The sequence below is a fragment of the Mus pahari genome, chromosome 21 (genome assembly GCF_900095145.1).
Source record: "Mus pahari chromosome 21, PAHARI_EIJ_v1.1, whole genome shotgun sequence".
In the NCBI taxonomy this organism is placed as follows: domain Eukaryota; kingdom Metazoa; phylum Chordata; class Mammalia; order Rodentia; family Muridae; genus Mus; species Mus pahari.
In genome coordinates, this window is record NC_034610.1 from 4,689,563 (window position 1) to 4,707,947 (window position 18,385).

The 18,385-nt window shown below is 46.9% G+C and overlaps 1 protein-coding gene across 2 annotated transcripts in view; it reads right to left on the minus strand.

The window, feature by feature from the left end:
• The window catches only part of Agpat4 (1-acylglycerol-3-phosphate O-acyltransferase 4), a 97,897-nt gene that overhangs the window by 20,666 nt on the left and 58,846 nt on the right, over window positions 1-18,385 (minus strand). For both annotated transcript variants that reach the window (XM_029533194.1, XM_021221478.2), the window contains exon 3: window positions 144-313. In XM_029533194.1, coding sequence (XP_029389054.1) covers window positions 144-313 — 170 coding nt within the window. The remainder of the gene's footprint in view (window positions 1-143; window positions 314-18,385) is intronic.

Here is an 18,385-nt window from a genome sequence, read left to right on the forward strand (position 1 = left end):
TCAGCAGTGTGAAGGGTGAAGGCACATCCCACTTACCCCAGGACCCCTAGATGCTCAGCAGTGTGAAGGGTGAAGGCACATCCCACTTACCCCAGACCCCTAGATGCTCAGCAGCGTGAAGGGTGAAGGCACATCCCACTTACCCCTAGGATCCCTAGGCGCTCAGCCAGGCTCCAGCCACAGAGAAAGTCAATCTCAAACTTGTGATTGAGGACCACGATGGCGTTTTCCTTCCCGTAGTGGGGGGAGGCCTTTGGGTCGGTGTAGATGGTACACTCCGTGCCTGACCACCACTCCAGAAGCATCACCAACTCTGTAATAAACCACAAGGACACACACACACAGATTTACGTCACTGTCTCCGCGGACTCCTGTGTCTGCTTTTCTCAGGCCATGCTTCTAGGGCTAAAGCTGCAGAGCATTTCAGCCCAGACCACAGATGCTGAAAGGGTTTCAAAGCAGAAGGGTTATAGGGAAAGAGAGGACGCTTCGTGGTGGTCTTATAGCTCTTGATTAAGTAACTTGGGAGAAATAAAATCAGAGTCGAGATTCACCCACACCTGTGTGCCTGTGCTGACTGCATGGGGTGATATATGTTCTAGAAGATGACTAGCCGATATGCTTCTAAACGCCATCAAAGAACCAACTCCTCTCGCACGGATGGCACCTGAGGGCAACCACGGTGGAGGGAAACACAAGTATGTCCCTTTCCGTGACAAGGGTAACTCCAAGGTGTCAATCACTCTGGAGGCTTCAACCAAAATATCACCATATTCTTTGGAGAGGCTTGTGAGAATTAAGACTTGTTTGCAGGTGGCAATCAGTCTGAGTGTATTCTCGGGGTTGTGCCTTCATTCTAGTTGGCCAGTTTTCTGGGGCTGGTAGTCTCAGGAAAAGACTATGTGGTGGAAACTCTAGATGTGGAATTGAATATGAATGTCAACACAGCCCCCTGAAGTGAACTGTTGGAGTGGAAGGTGTTGGTGGGCAGTCGTGTGCGATGAGAGTCCTCTATGAGGTGGTGGTACTGTTGTTTATAGTGCTTAGTGGGGTACACATTCTATAGAAGGTTCCCACATCCCACCACACCCCACATGCACACACACAAAGACAAGTGGGTCTAACTTTGGTTGCCCTGGACACACGCTTCTCTTGCAGACAGAAGGCTGAATCTGGAGCACTGGAACCATCTAGAAGGCCTCATAGTCTAGATTCTAAGCAGTGGCACTGTGGGTTTTCCTTAAGCCCAACCCATGGTTCTGTCATGTCTTTTTGTCTTTGGGGTGCAGATGCCTCGGGGGGGGGGGTCTTGTGAAAATTGCTGGTGGTCAGGACTGTGGCCTTCCCAGCTTCGAGTGGTCTGAACAGACCTTGAGCGCTTGCCACAATGGATCTTATCAACCTTCTTGGAGTCACCTGCCTTGGTTACACGTGCAACTTCCCAGGAACTTAGAGGAATAGACTGCCCGCTGACCTTGCTTTGCAACATAATCCAGCCGAAACAAAGGATGGGGTCTGTGGCCTTGCCCTATATAAACACAGTGCTGAATATTAAACTTGGAGCCTTGATCAGAACCTTGTCTTGGCTTCATTCTTCTCTTGCCCCCTTCTCCCCATCTCTTATTCATTTCCAGCCCTCCTTTCAGATAAGCCCAGTTTGTCCATGGCCACTGGACAGCTATACAGGGCCATCGAGTTTCCCTTCTAGGAAGGCCACCTGGGGAGTGTCAGGCTGCCAGGTAAGAAGAATGATACTGACCCTGCTGACCCCCCTGCTATACCCCTGACCATTGCTAAAGGCATGCCCCTGTGTCCTGAGGCTGTCACTGAGGTTGGGGACCTGCTGTCCTTAAGTCCACTAAACAGAAAAGGTAGAAAGAAGACTAAGCAGACATGCTGTACTGTGGAGAAACATCTGGCGTCACCTCGGGTCACCCCCATGGACTGATTCTGCTGAAATGACCCAGATATTTCTCCCCTGCTCAGTTTGTGTATCTGGCATTGCACATAACACCAACAGCCACTGAGTCCCCTTGACTGCTGTCTGTCTCTCTGGGGCTTTGTTCTATTGAGACGCAGGCCAAAAGCCTGACTCTACTACAGCCGTAGACATGGAAACCATCTGAGACATCCCCTTGGGCTTGTGGGTAAGATGGAGCCCTACATGTCGGGTAGGCTTGTGGCTCCATTGTAGCCAGTTAGTCCATTCTGGAAACAGGAGTCAGGCATGGGACAATGTCAGGTGGGTCATACACAGGTGAGAGGCCACCCTAAGATACCTTCCTTCGTATTCTCAGGGCTGGCTCTTCAAGACCCTCTGACTAGATGCTTGGTGTGGGTCACCCATCGTCCTTCCTGTAAATCTCACTGAGGAGAATGTAGGCAGTGATCTCATGATACTCCCAGCACTCAGAAGCCACCTTTGCTAGAGAATATCATCTCATCAGGCAACTAAAGCAGGATAAAAGCCTGGTATCCGAGCCTTCATTCTGTGTCTGTCTGCCTTGTCTTAAATCGTTGGGACAAACCTGCCTAACTCTAGAGGTAGGCCTGTCCATCACCGAAGGAGTATCTGTCTATACAATGGTCCCTTAGCCATCTCATCCCTTCAAGGATGAAGTCATAGATATGACTGACATGTCACAGTCCACGTATACAATATCCTATGCAGCACCCTCCTCTCAAAGTGCCTGAAAGTCTCTAGCCAGTGTCTAACCCTGGAGCCACCTTAGAGGCCAGGAACATGGACGTGGAGTCTTAACAGACCACACTCCATGACCCCAGTCAGGAGCAATCATTTCAGGGGAGTGAGATTGTCCCTTCAAGCAATAAGACCTCTCGGGGTGCACACCTTACAGAACCAGCTGAGCGGTCATGCGGCATCTGATCCAGGTTGCCCAGCTGTGCAGGCCTCAGGCTTCTGCCCCAGATCCTCCTAATCAATCCCCAGAGCTCATGCTAGTACCACACACAGGCCAAAAGTAGGAAGGCAAGCCTTTCTCACCATTTCAACGTGACTTCAGATTGCTTTCTCCCAGACAAGACTAAACCTGAGATGTTTGGACCCCCCGAGTTGTGCCTCTAGCCCAGGACTTTGGTTACTGTACAGGAAAGAACTCTTGCACTGTCCGTGAAGGAACTTGGGTTCCATCTCCACCTTCTTCCTCCTCCCAGGTGAAAAGTCCTTCCCTGTCCAATAGACCTGGTTTCTGTGGCCCGAATCACCCAGCCCAGCCCAGCCCAGCCCCAGGGCAGGAATGCACAGAGCTCAGCAGGCCCCTGTGGGTCACCTGACCGGAGCTGCAGCCTGGTGATCTTTATCAAGAGCCTCCAGGCATCCCTGAGCCTCGCTGCCCACGTGCACAAGCTTCAGAGGGGGTTAAAGCATCATCGGGACACAAGTCTATCCGGGGTTGGCTGCCAGTATCCATCCAGCTCCCCCAGAACGCTGGGAAACACGGCACAGGCCTTATTTTGCGGCCCCTACTTTTATCCGAAGGCCACTTTCTCTTCGATTTAGAATAAACCAACAGAGAAAGGTCACCACTTATGAAATTAGAGGATGAGAAAGAGGTAGGGAGGCGTTCTGGGTCTCTGAGCAGCCTGCAGCAATTCTCAAAGCCTCCAGCTCATGTTTCAGTTTGTCCAATGCTGCCCACATCTGCTCCCAGGAACAGGGGAGAGTGTCAGCTGTCCCTCCTCGGAGCAGCTGCACCTGGTGTCCAGCCCTGGCCCTGCTTCCCCCGCTGCTAAAGTATTCTTCAAATTCCTGGATCCGTCCTCGGACACTTGATACCAGGAAGGAGTGTGCTTACAGGAAATGACATCACTGGGAAAAAAGAAAGTCCAAACTACTGCCTTTGAGGAGTAATTGAAGGTTGAAACTTTTAGTCTTTTTTTTTTTTTTTTTCTGGTTTTTCGAGACAGGGTTTCTCTGTGTAGCCTTGGCTGTCCTAGAACTCACTCTGTAGACCAGGTTGGCCTCGAACTCAGAAATCCGCCTGCCTCTGCCTCCCAAGTGCTGGGACTAAAAGGCGTGCGCCACCATGCCCGGCTGGTTGAAACTTTTAAACTCTGCCCAAGAATTTGGTTTTGTTCTGTTTGCTCTTGTGCTGTTCAGCCTACAGGAATTATGGGTAGGGAAAAGAAGACACAAGGAAGAAAAGGAAGGAGGGAAGGGAGGCACATGTGACATCCTAGAAGAGCTATTTTGTAAATGACAATACCACTCACAGAGAGAGGAGACAATGGCTCACAACCCCGATAATGAAGACGCCAGCATGTTGAGGCTGAACCCAGGTAGGGCCCCCCCAGAGCCCAATGTGAGTCTCCAAGATCCTGGACTTGTATAGAGGAGGAGACTAGGGGAGGCAGGGTAAGACGGAGGATCAGCCAGGAAGGACCACACCTTGACCTTGGGTAAACCTGTGCTCGGCTTATCTACCAAATAAAGATGAAAATTCGTAACCCAAAGGCTTGTTAATCTTAATGTCCTCAAAGCCTTGAGCATCTGCCTGCCACCATGAGGCTCTCTGTGGTACTATTACTGATGACCACAATGAACACAGAGTAAATAAGCCACAGAGAAGAACCTGGGCCCAGTGTCCATTTCTAGGCAGCTACATTTAGGGTAAGCATTCTACAAGTCTGAGTGGCTGATCAAAACTTCAGTGATTGCAGAAAGCTGGAGTGTTGCAGGTACAGAGCCCATTTATCTTAGCCTGTCTTTAACTCCTTAGATAGCCATTTACTACCCTCCTCAGTGTGTGACTGCCAATTAAAATCCTTTGGGGAATGTAAAAACAGACCCCTGGCCTTCACGACTCAAAGGCTAGCAATGTCACAGATAGCATCAGAAGCCTATGGTAAGGGTCTCTCCCCTGCGCTGTTTCCTGCCCTCCTGATGTTTCTGTTGTCGCATTTTAAAGTATCTTGTCCTATGCGGGTTTAATTGTTTATTATTAAAGTTTCACGTGTGTGCGTGTATGTGTGTGTGTGTGTGTGTGTGTGTGTGTAAGATATGAGGTGTATATTTACAATGACACACTAAAAGACATAATTTTTCTCTATCTTCCCTCCTTGGCCATTCCCTGTCCCTTTGGGAACAGCATCACCCCATCACAAATACTTGATACTGAAAAGGTCAGCTAAGGAACTTTGGGAAGGTCATGAAACACTTGCCCCTCTGGAAGGGAGAGGCTAATTAGCATTCCACAGACCACAGGGCGGGAACTGACCTGACACATTCTGAGGGATGGACCATTGCTTACCTTCAGACAAGGGAAGCCCTTGCCACCTCATTCACTAAAGACCAATCAGTTTAAAGGGCTCACTGTCCCACCAATCATATTGTGCCTAGTTGCTGATGCTCTGTTCTGCCCCTGGAAACCATATAAAAACTCACTGAATAGGCACTAGAGGGTTGCTGCCTCTCCTTCGGGTCTGGGATGACCCCACTGCACTAGAACAATAAAATCCTCTTGCTTTTTGCATAGATTCTGGCTCCATGTGGTTCACTCAGGGGGTCCCTAGTAAGCTAAGGCTCCCCGGAGTCTTGCATTACATCAGGACATATAGAGTTCTGGGATGCTCGGGAACGTGGAAAATTTCCCAGTAGGAAACTCCATCATCCACAGGGTGAGGCCCCAGCTTGCTCAGGATTCCTCCCAAGGACAACCTGCCTTTCAGTCACTAAGCACCTTGGTTCCGCTTCACCTAGAGTCCAGGCACTCCATCTGGTAGAGGGGAGAGGCCTCTACCTTAGTAGGAAATGTGGCTGCTCCAGAGATCCCAGGGTGGGCCTGGGAATGTCAGACATCACTCTGTCTCAGTTGGGTGAAAAAAAATCTATCTGTATGTTTATGTGCCATGTGTGTGCCTGATGCCTGTGGAGGACAGAAGAGGGCCACATCCCTTGGAATGAAAATTACAGAGGGTTGTGAGCCACCAGGTGCGTGGTGGGACTCAAACCCAGGTCCTCTGTGTGTGGGGGGGGGGGAGGTGACCCAAAACAGTAAATGTTTTTAATCTCTGAGCCATCTCTCCCATGTCACTAAGTATCATTTAAGGAATGTTTAAACTAAATTTTAAATCTATATGAGAAATAACTACTTGAAATTTTCATTATTTTTTTCTACTTTCTTCACATTGGAATAGAACAAGGCTTATTCTCAAAATACAAACTCATTACTCACAGAGAAACAGGTATGTACACAGGCCAAAAAACAGCTTTATCAGAATTCTGAAAGGGATTAAAAACTTGGTAAAATGCACACAGCTACCAAATTGGTTATGTGAAGAGAGTGTGAGTGTCCTCTTTATGTAGCTCTGAGTTATACTAAAACAGTTTGTGAAAAGCATTTCTTCACAGGAGACATCTTCCCCTAGGCTGGGGTACTGGGTTATCTGATTCTGTCTCTTTTGGAACAGAGGACCTTTAATAGAGCAATCTAATTACATAGGAAGGACCAGTGAAATGGCTAAGCGGGTGTTTGTCACCAAGCCTGACACATGAATTCCATCCTTGGGATTCACATGGTAGAAGGAAAAGAACTGACTTCTACAAGTTGTCCTTTGACCTTCACACATGCAGGTCATGAACACACCCAAACATATATACAAAGAAACACAAATAAATAAAATACACATGCAAATAAATGATAAAAAATGTTGGCTATGGAAAAAAAAAAGTATAAATAAATTACATGTTCTCCTGCCAGACTGGGACCAGTAAAGTCTTTGTATACCTCTGAAGTCTTCCCTACACACAGCTCTGGGGACCACACACACAATTCTGAAGTCCTCTAGTCATGCACTCTGAGGTCCTCCCCTCCTATAGCTTTGGGGACCTCGCTTCATGTAGTTCTGAGGTCCTTCCTACTTGCCTTGCATCTTTGGGATCCTCAATACAGTTCTGGGGGCTTCTAATCATACAGCCCTGAGGTTCTTCCTCCATAGCTCTGGGGTCCTCTCCTAACACCAGTTGTTACCAGTGAAACCTTCTACTCTGGTAAAAGTCGAATTCTGTACCTGCCGAGGCAAACAGGTGAAATACGAGGTATACAACTGAAGTTTAATTTCCCATAGACTGCACATTATTTGCTCACATAAACATGACTGTGCAGCATCAAATGGAAGACAGATTTGTAATAAATGATGAGGCATGCACCACTGGAGCCAAATACTAAAACATTATTCATTGTTTGCCTGAAATTCAAATGTGGCTGGGTGCCCTGGATTTCTATGTGTTAAGTCTGGCAATCTGAGCCCTTATCGGCCCAGCAGTAGCCATGGCAACAAGCCCTGATGCAACTCCCGGATACAGCTTGGGAGGATGGGGAAAGTAATCTCCAGGGAGTGAACTGCTTCCAGGAGGGTATCAGGGCTTTCATGGGCCACCGGTGCCTGGCCAGATGGATATCCACATCTTAAATTACAAGGGAGGCTTTCCCACGGTTCTGGGAAGTACACGGTTAGATCACCTGCACACTAAGGGTCCAGGCCTCATCCTCTGCTGGCCACATATGAAGGCAGAGCACATGCTTCTCAGAACAAGTCTCAGCAGTAAATTTGTACTTAAGTTACACCCCCACCCGTTCAGGGGCCCCTGAAAAACAATGTCACCTGTGTTTAGTCTGAGCTTGTCAGGGATGTTATGAGTAACTGTCTAAAAACCCTTACTGCCTGGCAGCCCTGGGAACATCGGGGGGTCATGATCTGGCCTTTGGTGTGGAGAATAATCAAAGTGTTGAATCTAAAGTAATAGGAGCTCAAACATACAGGGTCAGTACAGCCATGACACTAGGGCAGGATCATACAACTCAGGGTGACAGCCAGGAGGACCCAGGCAAAGGCACTGATCAGATGAAGACACAAGGAAGGAGCAAGGAATCATGGGAACGGAGCAAGTCTTCTAACTCACACACTGTAGACAGTAGAGAAAGCTTAGAATACTTCACATAGAAACTTATTTCTTCAGCTGCACAGTCACCTGGCAGGGTTCATGGTCCTCTACTAGATGAAGAGGCAGGCTCACAGTATAAGTGGCTTGTCACAGGCCACAGAAAGCCGAGCCTTCTCACATGATGGATCTGGGTGTACATCCTCCCTCTGCACTCTGTGCCCAATGCTGTGTCTTCACCAACCTGCTTTCCTTGCTTATACTTTCTCCCACCCATTTCCTCAGCTCTCAATCATCTCAGGAAGAGGTATAAGAATAGGCTCCTTGCCTCATGGAGACCCTCCATATTCCCTAAGGACCTTCCCACAGTACCTCATGTCTCGCTAACTTCCCTTGTCTCCAATTAAAACAGTTTAATCATAAACACAACTACAGAAGCCACTCTGAATGTCACGTTAGGCCAACCAGGCCAACACCCCCTACACCAGACCCTTTAATTGGGATCAAGAAAAAGGATCCAGCATCTTTGATGCTCCCTGCAGCTCCGGAGATGGGAGAAAACTGCATCAGACGAGAAGGGAACATATACTTTCCCATTACCTGCCACAACCCTGGAGACATCAATCAAACAATGAGGTTAAAAACACAATCAAGATTAAGTTACAACTGTGTGTCTTTGGCAGACTGACTCTTAAAGTGTCAATGACTAAGATTTTGTCAGCTGTAGATTGCGTGATCACCCCCACCGCCCATCCCCCCACCCCCTGCCACATCAGTTACTATGTAACTGCAGGAGAGAGCTCTGGAGGCTGCAGAATAAAGCCAGGGGTTGGGTAGCTGTTGCCTGGATGATCTCTGTAGCCAAGGGGCTGCTTTCCAGATGCTCATGGACAAAGTAGCTGTTCTTTATTATTCCTTCATTCCCTTCCTTCTCTCCTTCCTTCTTTCTTTGACAGACTCTATACTCTCTACATAGCTGAGGATTAGCTTCAACTTCTGATGCTACTGTATGTAGGTGTACAGAGGTACGCTCTAAGTATAAATATGTGCTATAAACACAGGTAGGTATGAACCACTAAGTCTGGATTATGTGGTACTGGCGATTGAACTCAGGGCCTTGTACATGCTGGGCAGGCACCTTACCAACGGAGTTGCACTCTAGAAACGCATTTTCCCAGTGGTTCCTTTAACAACTGGTTTACATCTCTTTCCTGACTAGGGTCAGGGCCACTGGGCTGGGTGGTGCACTGATGGGCTTAGACATATCAGGTTCAAACTTCACACCCTCATCTTCCCTCACACATCAAAGGCAGTTACATCATCTGCCACTCTTTGATAAGAGGTCTGTTGTCTTCTGCCTACATTTAATGTCTTCTTTTTTTTTTTATAACTCTGCTGTTCCATAATTTCATTACAGTTTGTCTTCTTATGACTTTGTTTTCTCCACAGAAGTCACTGAATGTCTTGAACATTTGGATTCATTCACTTATCAATTCTAGAGAGCTCTTAGCCTTCGCCTCTTTTTTCCCCAGCTCCTATTAGACAAGCCCACCTTTCCTTCATTTGCTTTCTGATGTTTTCTCTCTGTGTTTCTACCATATTCTGCACATTTCTTTGATTCATCTTGTAGTGCACTAAGGTTGGCTTCATGTGTGTATGGGCAGTCCAAACAGATAAGATACAAAAATAGGGTCTGCAGAGGTGGGTCAGGGGTCAAAAGCACTGGCTGCTCTTCCAGGTGGCCTGTGTTTGGTTCTCAGCACCCACATGATGGCACATAGCCTTCTGTATCTCCAGTTCTAGGAGAGCCGAAGTCTTGGTCTGACCTCCACAGGCACCAGGCACAAAAACATACACACAGGCTAAATGTTCATATATAAACACGATAAATAAATCTAATAAGAAGATACTGATACAAAGTTCACAGGGACCCCCTTGTGAGCTGTTGCTGGTGTCTTCGTCAACCTGGTTGCAAGGTATACCTGAGGTTCCCCCACTTCTTGGCTGTGTGTGTGTGTGGGTGTGTGTGTATACACACACATATATGATATTCTTGCATGTTCACATATACTTCTCCTCAAAACAGTTGCTTGAGGGAAGATATTTGCTTTATACATTTCTATCACTGGACTTAAGACATTTATGACGTGAACAGATGCCATATCTCCTTCCATCAGTACATGTGACCCTTTAAGAGCACAGCCTCTCCTTTGTCATGGCTCCTAGTGGCAGAACCTTTCTCCAGTAAAACTCAGAATTCTGGACTCTTTCCCACACTGACTGGCCTCTCTGGGAGAAATGGACATTTTGAACTTGGTGTTGTGATTCTTCATCCAACTAACCCATGATCTTCTTTCCCTCCTTGACCTATAAGGACTGTCCTGAGCATCCTGGCAATATCTGGGACTATCTTCCTAGCCTGGAGTCTAGAACGCTTGGCTTTTACACAAAACTGTGATCTCTCAGGCTCTATCAGCAGCAAAGGGATATTTTTTCTTTCATATGATATATGATATCATGTTAATATCATAACTAATATCATTATATTTTATAATATATTTGTATGTTATATCATGAATACTTTTTATGTTCCATTATAATTTATAATATAATAATTATAATTAATAGCATTAATATTAATATGATATAGCTTAGTTTAACCCTATCAGAAGCTTTTAGGCTAAGATAGTGGCTTCTATCTTCACTGCAAATGTAGCTTCCCCTTGGCAGAACAGAGGCAAGTGTTCTGAGAGAGCAAGCATCCAGAACAACTGGACAGGAATGCATGCTGGACTCCGAACACCTAAACAAACATTTGCGGGGGGTTGAGCTATGTGCTGAATTTAGGTCATTCAAACCATCCGGAAACACAGCGGCCCTGTGACTGGGAGAAGTGCCATCCTGCAATGCAGAAGGGCCCCTGTAAGAGCTGAAAGGATTTCCTGAAGTGCACTTGCTGGGACCCTTGACCAGGTATGTTTGTGATGTGTGCAGTGAAACCAGACACAAAACTCAGCAAGCATCCGGTGAGAGGAGAGCGACCTGAGGATGCGGAGAGCAGCCTGAGGAGGAGAGCGGCCTGAGGATGCGGAGAGGCAGGGGGAGGGATCGAGGTGGGAGTGGTGTTGGCTGCCTCAGTTGCCCTGAAGAGGAGAAAATCCCAGCATGAACCCATATGTAGGAAAGCTGCTTCTCTCAAATCCCAAACCACACATGCCAAGAAACCTCAGAATTAAGAAAGGAAAGTCCAGTTTTTCCTTTTTCCAGCCCCTGCTCCCAGAACGACTTTGAGACTAATTATTCATTATTAAATGCCTAGGCCATAACTTCCGCTCATTCTCTGACTACTAACTAACCTGCTCAATCTATTCTACATCTTCCACATATTTAGTTACATCCCCTTCAGTTTTCCTTCAGAATCTCTCCCAGCATCTTCCTCCTCTCTCTCTCTCTCTCTCTCTCTCTCTCTCTCTCTCTCTCTCTCTCTCTCTCTCCTCATCTCTTTTAGTCTTTCACTATGTTCCAGAATCCTCTCTCTTCCTGCCAGCATCCTATTCCTTCCTCGGCTCATTGGACACTGGCTTTTTTATTGACAGGTGTTGCTTGTAAGAGATCCTCTCTACATTACTATACACTACCTAGACTGGCCTTTGGATGGCGGACCGACCCTCCAGCCTTGAGGAGTCAAGCAATGGTCTGCCATAAAGGCTTCCCTCTCCCCTGAGTATCAGGATGTTGCTGCTACTCCCCTCAGTCTTTTGCATGTTCACCTGGTAGCTTCTCTTCATAAAGCTGTAAGGTTGACAGTTGCTAGCACTTGGTATTCAAGAAGTTAGAATTTGAGAACTAACCTGACTTAATAGGCCTTGATACCACAAGTCACTGAAAGGTGACTCTGACACCTCTCTTTAATAGTTTGCAAAGCCTGTTTTTAGGAGAATTCTAGCCAGCTGGGAAAAAGATGGGAGGTGGGGACCACCCAGGAAGACAAGGGATGCTGAGTGTCAGGTCCCTGCTTAAAGAGCAACATTGGGAATAATAATGCAAAGCTGGGTGTGCTGCCAACTACCCGTATCCCCAACACAGGAAGTGGGAGCCGGAGGACTGTGAGTCTGAAATCAGCCTGGAATCGAGGTAAGTTCCAGGACAAGCTGGATAAGAAAGAAGACCTGGTCTCAAAACTGTCCATCAGTTAGATTTTTTAATAAAGATGAGAGAGAAAAGAAAGGAAAGCCTTGTAGAGTTAGGGAGCTGGGGGAGTCGTAAAGAATGTCACAGAAATGAGCAAAGAGACCAAGAAGGGAACAGTGGGGAGCGGCCCAGAGAAGTGATGTCACACACAAAATGGGGATTTGGGTGGGGCAGTTAAGCCAAAGTGTTAGAGTGTGGCGGAGGTGTGGGGGATCGGGGGTGGACAACATAGGGTTCCAAAGAAATCAGGAGCAACACGGGGTGAAAGTTAAGATTAATTAAAGGTCATGTTCAGTTCACTGTGTGAGCCCCCAGAAGCCCGAGAGCCAGCCTGGAGAATCCACAGCTCCCTCGTGTCTCAGGGAGTCAACACTCACACGGGTTCATAGGGAGCTGTTACTCTAGGAGCCTCATGAGGTGCTTGGACTGCCCCAGACAGACAGTGTCCCTATGTTCTTAGAACCTGGAGTCTCGGGAAGAGACCTGATTATGGGGTAGGAGGCAGCAATCACAGGGGAAGGAGAAGCTCGCCAAGGGATGTGGACTGTAAGCATCCCTAAGGAACCTGTGGGTTGCAACCCCTTCAGGGGTAGCATATTAGGTATTTACACTACAATTCCTAACAGCAGAAAATTACAGTTGTGAAGTAGCAAAGAAATAATTTTATGGTTGGGGTCACTACAACATGAGGAACTGTATTAAAGGGTCGCAGAGTTAGGAAGGTTGAGAACCACTAGCCTAGAGGAAGTGGCCTTAGAGGAGACAGAGGAGGCTGTTCCCCTCAGCACGGGCAGGAAGCAGAGGAGACAGAAAGGCAATGGTGGGAGACAAAATATCTCCCCCATTGACCTGCTTTCACAAGGCACCATCTCCCAATAAAGCCTTGGTATAAATCTACCAAGGGGTAACGTATTGATTAAGTAAGATACCCATCACCGGACCAACAACCCCCAGTCCTGGAGCCTGCAGGGCACATTTCTCAAGCACATCATAGCACAGTTGCTTTGCTTTGTATTTTAAAATATTTTTCTTACCTCTTCTATCTAAAAATAAAGGAACTGGAATCACCTTTTCCATCAAAGAGTTTTGTGTTTCTTGTTCTCAGTAAGAACAAGTAAGGTGGGTAAGAAAAACTATGTATATATTGTTTCCTAGATACAAGAAAACACTCTAAACCTAGTATGGCTTCTTATAATCTGCAAGTGGCTTCTGTCTGGGTAATAGTGCTCAGTCAATAGCCATCCTGTCCTTTGCCTCATGATATCCCCTCCCTGGGGACATTCTGGCAATGTCTGGAGATATTTTAGGCTGTCACACTTGAGGAAAGTGTTGCTTGCGCCGTTGGGTGGAGGTCAGGGATGCAGCTGAGCATCCTACGATGTGCCTACTGAAGTTAGCCAGCATCAAATGTCAGTTATGCTACCACAGCAAACCTGTTTTATGGCTACTGACCATACAAGGATGAGACAGGGGGCAACCCTCCTGCTAGGGTTCAGTTAGCTGCACAGTTACTCTTTACTTGTATACTGGCCCCACGATCTACTATTTGTGATACCTCTAACGAGTTACTTAACCCGTCATGCTGCCTCAGTTTCCCCATCTGTCATGGGAGAGTGCCTAAGATACCTTCTGTTTTGTGGCCTCCCCCCCCCCCAACCTTTTCTTTAGCCAAGTGTGTAAATGTTCAGCTGGAAATTGACCTCAGTTGTTATTTTTCAAATAAATACCAGAACATCGCTTGAAGGAGGAAATAACTCCCTTCTATTATCCAGGACTCCATATTTGAATTCTCTCTGGAAAACCCATAAGGTAACATACATCAGAATTGCTGCAAATGCAGACTCCTCCTCTGACACCCAACAGAAATTCATGCTGCAGTGTGCATGGGGCTAATAGTATCTCTATTAATTTTAAGCATTTGTCACTGGCCTGTTAGAAAAGCTTTGCTTGAAGCAGGTATGCCTAACAACCCAGGTTTTTCAAAGGGTTCAGGTTGGCTAATTACAGAGAAATGACTGGCCTCTTGCTCTTTCCTATGTAACTGACACAATGCAACATTGTATCTAGCTTCCAGAGACATAGAAGAGCTGTTACACAGCACCATGCGCATGCCCAGCAAGCACCTGCCCTTACCTCGCCAGCATTCCTCCAAGTCACACCCTCCCCTCCTGGGTATGAACAAAGTTCTTTCTCTGGCTAAAGCACCGGCCAATGTGGCCAAGGATCAGGGTAAAAACCACAAGTAGGCACCTCGCCACAGCTGGCACCACAGCAGCTGAGCTGTCTACTTGGCTGGGCTATGTACCCAGTGATTTAATCAAAATAACGTGGGTGCTACTGCAACAGGGCCTATTTGTGGTAATATGCTCACATGCACACTAGTAAACACACATTGATCCTTTTAAAAGCCTGGCTGATAGATAGGGCAGCCCACACTGGTTGCAGCAGGCTGAGAAGCAGGGAATGAGGACCACATCCTACATCCCAGCTAAAGAAACTGTCCGAGTCACTTCTCTACCCGCTCACTTTCCTTACCCCATCCCACCAGAGTGCTAACTCTATATAAAGATTTTATATTCTCTGGACTCCCGGAGCAATGCTAGCTTGTGCTTTAAAAGTCTCCCTTCAACACGACCAGAGTCACAGGAGGATGGAGAGAGAGGGACAGAGAAAGATGCTGAAGTGTACATCTAGAGAGGATAATTTGGCAGGAGGCTGAAGGGGTCTAATAAGGATGGACAGAGAGAAGGAAGGGCAGAAGGTGATGGGAAGAAAGTCCACTCCAGCCCTTCAGGAAGGACCCAGGTGACAAGTGGAGCCTCGCGCTCACTTCTCTATGGGAAGTCTAAGAGAAGCTCGGAGAGAGCCGATGCCGACATATTTTATCATTTGCACTGAATGCATTCAATGAGCACTATTAATATTTTAAATTAAGCTCTATGTGCCAAACAACCCTACAGAGAGGGATTTAAAAGCCAAAATATAATGGAGTAGGCCGTCTAGACTCAAGACTTAAGATACGTTTTATCTTAAACAACATACCATTTTATCTCCAGATATCTGTGTTAAGACCCTAATTATCTGTGAGAAGTTTGACCCAGTGTCTAAGAGATCTGGCCTGGACCCAGGAGAAACCAAGCATATGGATGTTGTAGACCACAAGTATGGGCCCTTCACTTAATAGCCAAGTACACACAGACTCCATGTTTAGAGCCAATGAGGATGTAGGTGTTCCTGAAGCAATCTAATCCATTTGACACATGGCCATCAGGTGACACTAGCCTTGCAGAAGGTCATTTTTTGTGTTTGTCGCTTGAACCCATACTTTGTGCCTACAAGGCAAGTGCTCTGCCACCGTGCCGTACCCACAGATCCTACACATTCTGGTTGTCCAAACTCACAAGCACAGAACAGCTGGTCCCTGTTTCCGTACCGGTTACGAAAAGCACCCAAACAACACATTTGTGCTCAGGATGCTGGTGACTATACTGCCAGTAGGGACAAGCCCAGACAGAGCTTAGAGATTTCTCTATCGGCTACTGCAGGAAGCTCCACACTTCTGGCCACCCAGCCGGCAGCTTTAGAAGTCACCAGGACTGAGCAATCTCGCCCCATGGATCTGCTCTGGCTCCCCTGAAGTATTGATGGTTCAGGTCCTTTCTGGAAATAATGCACTGGGTGGCAGGACAGGGACTGAGGCTTGTCCGACAGACTTAATTCTGCACCTAATCAGATAAGACGAAGGTTAAGAAGTCATTAATGACAAATGACAATTTTCCCTGGGACTGGATTAATGAACGTTATGGTCCCCAGGGAGATGTTAAAGTATCTGAAGGAAAGGAAATTACAAGGGCCGACTGACTTTTTTTTTTTTTTAAGTCTCATTTTTATTCAAAGAGCACTTCAGGTTAAAAATAGAATAGAGAGGAAAGAAACTCATTTATAAAACCAGAAGAAATGTTGGGTTTTCTGCCTCTTTTATTAGTCCCTTCTGGCTTCAAGGCTGCCATCTCAAGTCCACCAGCAGAGGCTTCCAGGAAGGTACCTGGAACTCTGACCTCAGCGGGCGCTTTTCAAACCAGGACATGCCCTGTAGGCATGTACCATGCTAGTGTAGAGAACCTTGGGTCAGGGGCAATGGTACAAAACTCTGCATTTTGTGTTTATGTGTATATATATGAGATGTATGCACATTTATATGGAGGTCAGAGGTCACGCTCTGGTGTCATGCCTCAGGCCACTATCCCCCTTGCTCTTTGAGACAGGGTCTCTCACTGGAACCTTGGATTGCTGAGAAAGTTATATAAGCTGCCCACCTGTCTCCACCTCCCCAGCAATGCATTTCAATCACATGCCAGCACCCAGCATCTTCTTGTGGGCTTTAGGGATCAAAGTTAGATCCAAGCAGCTGATTAACTTAGCTAGCTCCCCAGCTGACTCTGCATTTTTAAAAGACGTTCCAGAGTGATGCCTAGAATGACTTATGGGCAGAAGCAGGGTAGGGGATCTTTGTGTGCCAAAGGCCAGAACAAGGCCTCATTTTTTAAATGATGCTAGTCACTCTCCAACCTGCCCCTTTGAGTGGACAATGGGCTAGGCTTTGGCCATTATTTCCCCCTCCTAGTTCTTTTCCTATTCCTGATGCTCTCATGCCCTGATGCTCTCATGTGCACACCTTGAATGGACACACTCCTCTATGCTGTCATGCTAGGCTGGACACATCAGCTGCCCACCGCTGTGCATAATGCCTCAGAGCAACAGTGAACACCAGTTATCTCTGAGAGTAGCCGAAGGATGCAGACATGGCATGGCTCAGCACGGGGGTGAGGAGATCTGTTATGGGGTCTCTCTCCTGGGAGGATGTGGTCAAAGATGTCAGCTAGGGTTGACAGAGGCCAACAGGCAATGGCCAGCAAATAGCTGCAGGTCTTAATACTTCCTTCCTCTCCAGGCCTCTCAGAAGCATGTGTGCATGTGAAGGTCTTAGCAGTAGGCTTCCTCGAGTATAAAAGAAAAGGGGGTTAGAAAGATGGCTCAGTGGTTAAGAGCACTTGTTGCTCTTCCAGAGGACCCAGGTTTGGGTCTAGCACCCATGTGGAGTCTCACAATGTCTGTAACACCAGTTGAAGGGGGTCTAATTTCCTCTCAGGTCCTCTGTATAATACTTACATGCAGCCAATCATACACATAAAATAAGAGAGAGGGAGAGAGAGAGAGAGAGAGAGAGAGAGAGAGAGAGAGAGGAGACAGAAGATATGCTTTAATGGGTCTCCTCCCTTGGAATTCATACCACTTAATAGAAGACCCTAAGTCCTTTCTACATCCAATAGAGGAGTTAGGTTCTATTTGTTACAAGAAAAATCATCAAAGATATTTTCTAAGTGATCATCCTCTGAAGTGGAAACCTCTAGTTTCTTTGGAAACTCGGTTATGTCAAACGACGTTTTGCTGGGGCGCACAGGTGAAAGGATGTCTTGCTAGAGCAGACACATGCAAGGATGTGTGATGAAGGAATAGAAATATGACCCCACAGACGGTGGGAGCGGGAGCATTGGTTTGGTTTGCTCTGCCTTGCTGTTTTTCCTCACTAATGACATGCAGGTATTGGTTCACTTTACATAGCATTGTAAAGCTCCACTAGTGGTGACAGCAGAGAGAAGCTCATAGGGGAGCTGCTCATGAGCTCCCTGCAGCTTCTTGCTGCTTCTGCAGCCTCACCTCAGGCGGGTTGGCAAGCCTTGTGGGTTTCTTCAGGATTGAACTACAACTGCTGGTTCGCGTCTGGTGTCTGCCTGCCAAGAGACTGGACTGCAGCTGTGGATTTGTATTTGATGTTTGCTATAGGACTGAACTGCTGACAAAGAAGATAGAGCTCACCCCCCAAAGAACTCTTGCTAAAACAGGTCTACTTCCCCCATATCCTAATCACTTTTCTCTTCCACTACCTCTGGTGGGCAATGGGCTAGAGGAGAGGTTGAATGCTTATTAAAATAGATTGGAGAAATTTATGCCTGCAATCCTCAATAGATTATACTTTCAAAAAATAGTGGTAGCTCTACTGTGGATCCCCTGTGTTCTTCTAGAATACACCCATTCCACCAACAAGAGACAGACTTGGGGCTGGTGAGATGGCTCAGCGGGTAAGAGCACCCAACTGCTCTTCCAAAGGTGTAGAGTTCAAATCCCAGCAACCACATGGTGGCTCAAACCATCCTTAACGAGATCTGACTCCCTCTTCTGGTGTGTCTGAAGACAGCTACAGTGTACTTACATATAATAAATAAATAAAATCTT